The sequence below is a fragment of the Monoraphidium neglectum genome (assembly GCF_000611645.1).
Source record: "Monoraphidium neglectum strain SAG 48.87 unplaced genomic scaffold scaffold03544, whole genome shotgun sequence".
In the NCBI taxonomy this organism is placed as follows: domain Eukaryota; kingdom Viridiplantae; phylum Chlorophyta; class Chlorophyceae; order Sphaeropleales; family Selenastraceae; genus Monoraphidium; species Monoraphidium neglectum.
In genome coordinates, this window is record NW_014010085.1 from 1 (window position 1) to 1,723 (window position 1,723).

Below are 1,723 nucleotides of genomic sequence, written 5' to 3' on the forward strand. Positions count from 1 at the left end.
GGCCTCCCCTAGCCGCCCCCAAAATACCCAAGCCCTGGAACCCCGCACACCTGGAGGTAGTTTGTGGTCGCGTCCCGCCGCTGCTTCTGCGCCAGCGTCTCCAGCCGCCGCGCGGCCCGCCCAAACGCGAGCCTCAAGTCGTCCACCCTGCCCACGATTCAAGCGCGACGCGCGAACGGTTTGCTAGCAACGGCGGGGGCCTTGGCGACGACGCCCAGGCGGGTCGGGCCGCCGCGACGCGGGCCGTGGCGGCCGAGGGCGACCCAGGCCCCTTGACTGTCAGCGCAGAGCGTGCGGTCGTAGCGGGCTAGCAACGTCTTTCTCAGCGCTCGATTCCCTTGTTGATGACAGGCCCTGATCGCCTAATTCGGGCCATCTGCCCGCCCGAAAAGGCGCCCAGCGCGCGCGACCCGGCCCCACCGCACCTGTACGTCCCGCCGCTGATGTCACGCCCCGTCAGCGGGTCGTCCACCATCAGCCGGTCCCGCGCCGACCGCCCGCCCCCGCCGCCGCCCTCGTCGTCATCGAAGCTGTCCGATGACATGCTGTAGTAGCTGCCGCCGCCGAGGGCCATCTTTGGGACCACGCCGCCGCTGGCCACGCTCACGGCATCTGAGGAGGTGGCGGGGCGCAGCAGGGCGCGGCGGTGGGGTCCACAGAGGCTACGGTGGGCAGCTGCTGGCAAATTGTGCAAGCTGGGCCGCGCGTCACAGGGCCGGTCAGGCGGATGGCGCGTAGTTTCTCGGGGTTTTGGGTGGGGGGCCCATCGCCGTCGTGCAGGCACTAGCTTCAAGCATGGCTGCCCACCGTGTGGCGCAGGCCCAAGCGCCTCGCCTCATTACTGCGCCGGATGGCGCGAGCGGCGGGCGACACACGAGGTCTGCTGATGATGATCGCACCTGCTCCATAGTCGAACTCTTCTCCGTATCGCACCAGGAAGCTATAGAGCGCCTCCCCCAGATCGAACACGTCATTGCCGGCCTGCGGGGATGAGGTGCACGGATGAGGCAGGAGTTTCATGTGTGTGCATGTGAGGGGAAGTATGCGTGGGTGTAGGGGGTGCCTAGTGTGGTGTTCATGCGTTCGTGCGTGCGTGTATGCGTGCGTGCGTACGTGCGTGCGTGCGTGCGTGTAAGTGTGAGTGTGCGTGTGTGTAGGTGTGTGTAAGTGTGTGCGCGCGCGCGCGCGTGTGTGTGTGTGTGCTCGCGTCCGTCATAAGTGCGTTCGTGCATGCATACGTCCGTGCGTGTGTGGGAATGTACACGCAGCCGGTCTGAGAGTGTATGCCTGGGGAGAAAGGTATACGGCTGCGCAGAAAGCGATGCGTCGCCATGCGTGCCAGCAAACGCAGCCGGCAGCCAGGGGCTTTCCCAACCAGGAGCCGCCCACACCAGCTCCACACCCCCAACACCAGCAGCACCCCACAAACCACACAACGCGTCCTGCCCAGCGTCCCATGCGCAAGTATCCTGTGCGCATGTATCCCGCAAGTATCCCGGTGTGTGTATTCTGTAAGTATCCCGGAAGCGTCCCAGGGGCTGACCTTGATCTCCTCCTGCAGGTGGGCGAGCACCATGAGCGTGAGACTATATGAGGAGAGGCCCCCGTTGGCGACCTCATTCAGGCCGCAGCGCCGCAGGTACACCTGGAAGAGAGGCAAAAAGGGGGGTGGCAGGGCGAGGAGGCGTCGCCGCGTGGAGCTGGGGGCAGGGGGAGGGGGGTT

The 1,723-nt window shown here is 66.2% G+C and overlaps 1 protein-coding gene across 1 annotated transcript in view; it reads right to left on the reverse strand.

The window, feature by feature from the left end:
• Nucleotides 1–8: 8 nt before the first annotated feature.
• The window catches only part of MNEG_12964 (poly(a) polymerase), a gene marked incomplete at both ends in the record, with an annotated part of 4,518 nt that continues 2,803 nt past the window's right edge, over nt 9–1,723 (reverse strand). Inside the window, 4 exons of the mRNA XM_014038563.1 lie at nt 9–147; nt 426–612; nt 900–981; nt 1,544–1,645. Coding sequence (XP_013894017.1) covers nt 9–147; nt 426–612; nt 900–981; nt 1,544–1,645 — 510 coding nt within the window. The remainder of the gene's footprint in view (nt 148–425; nt 613–899; nt 982–1,543; nt 1,646–1,723) is intronic.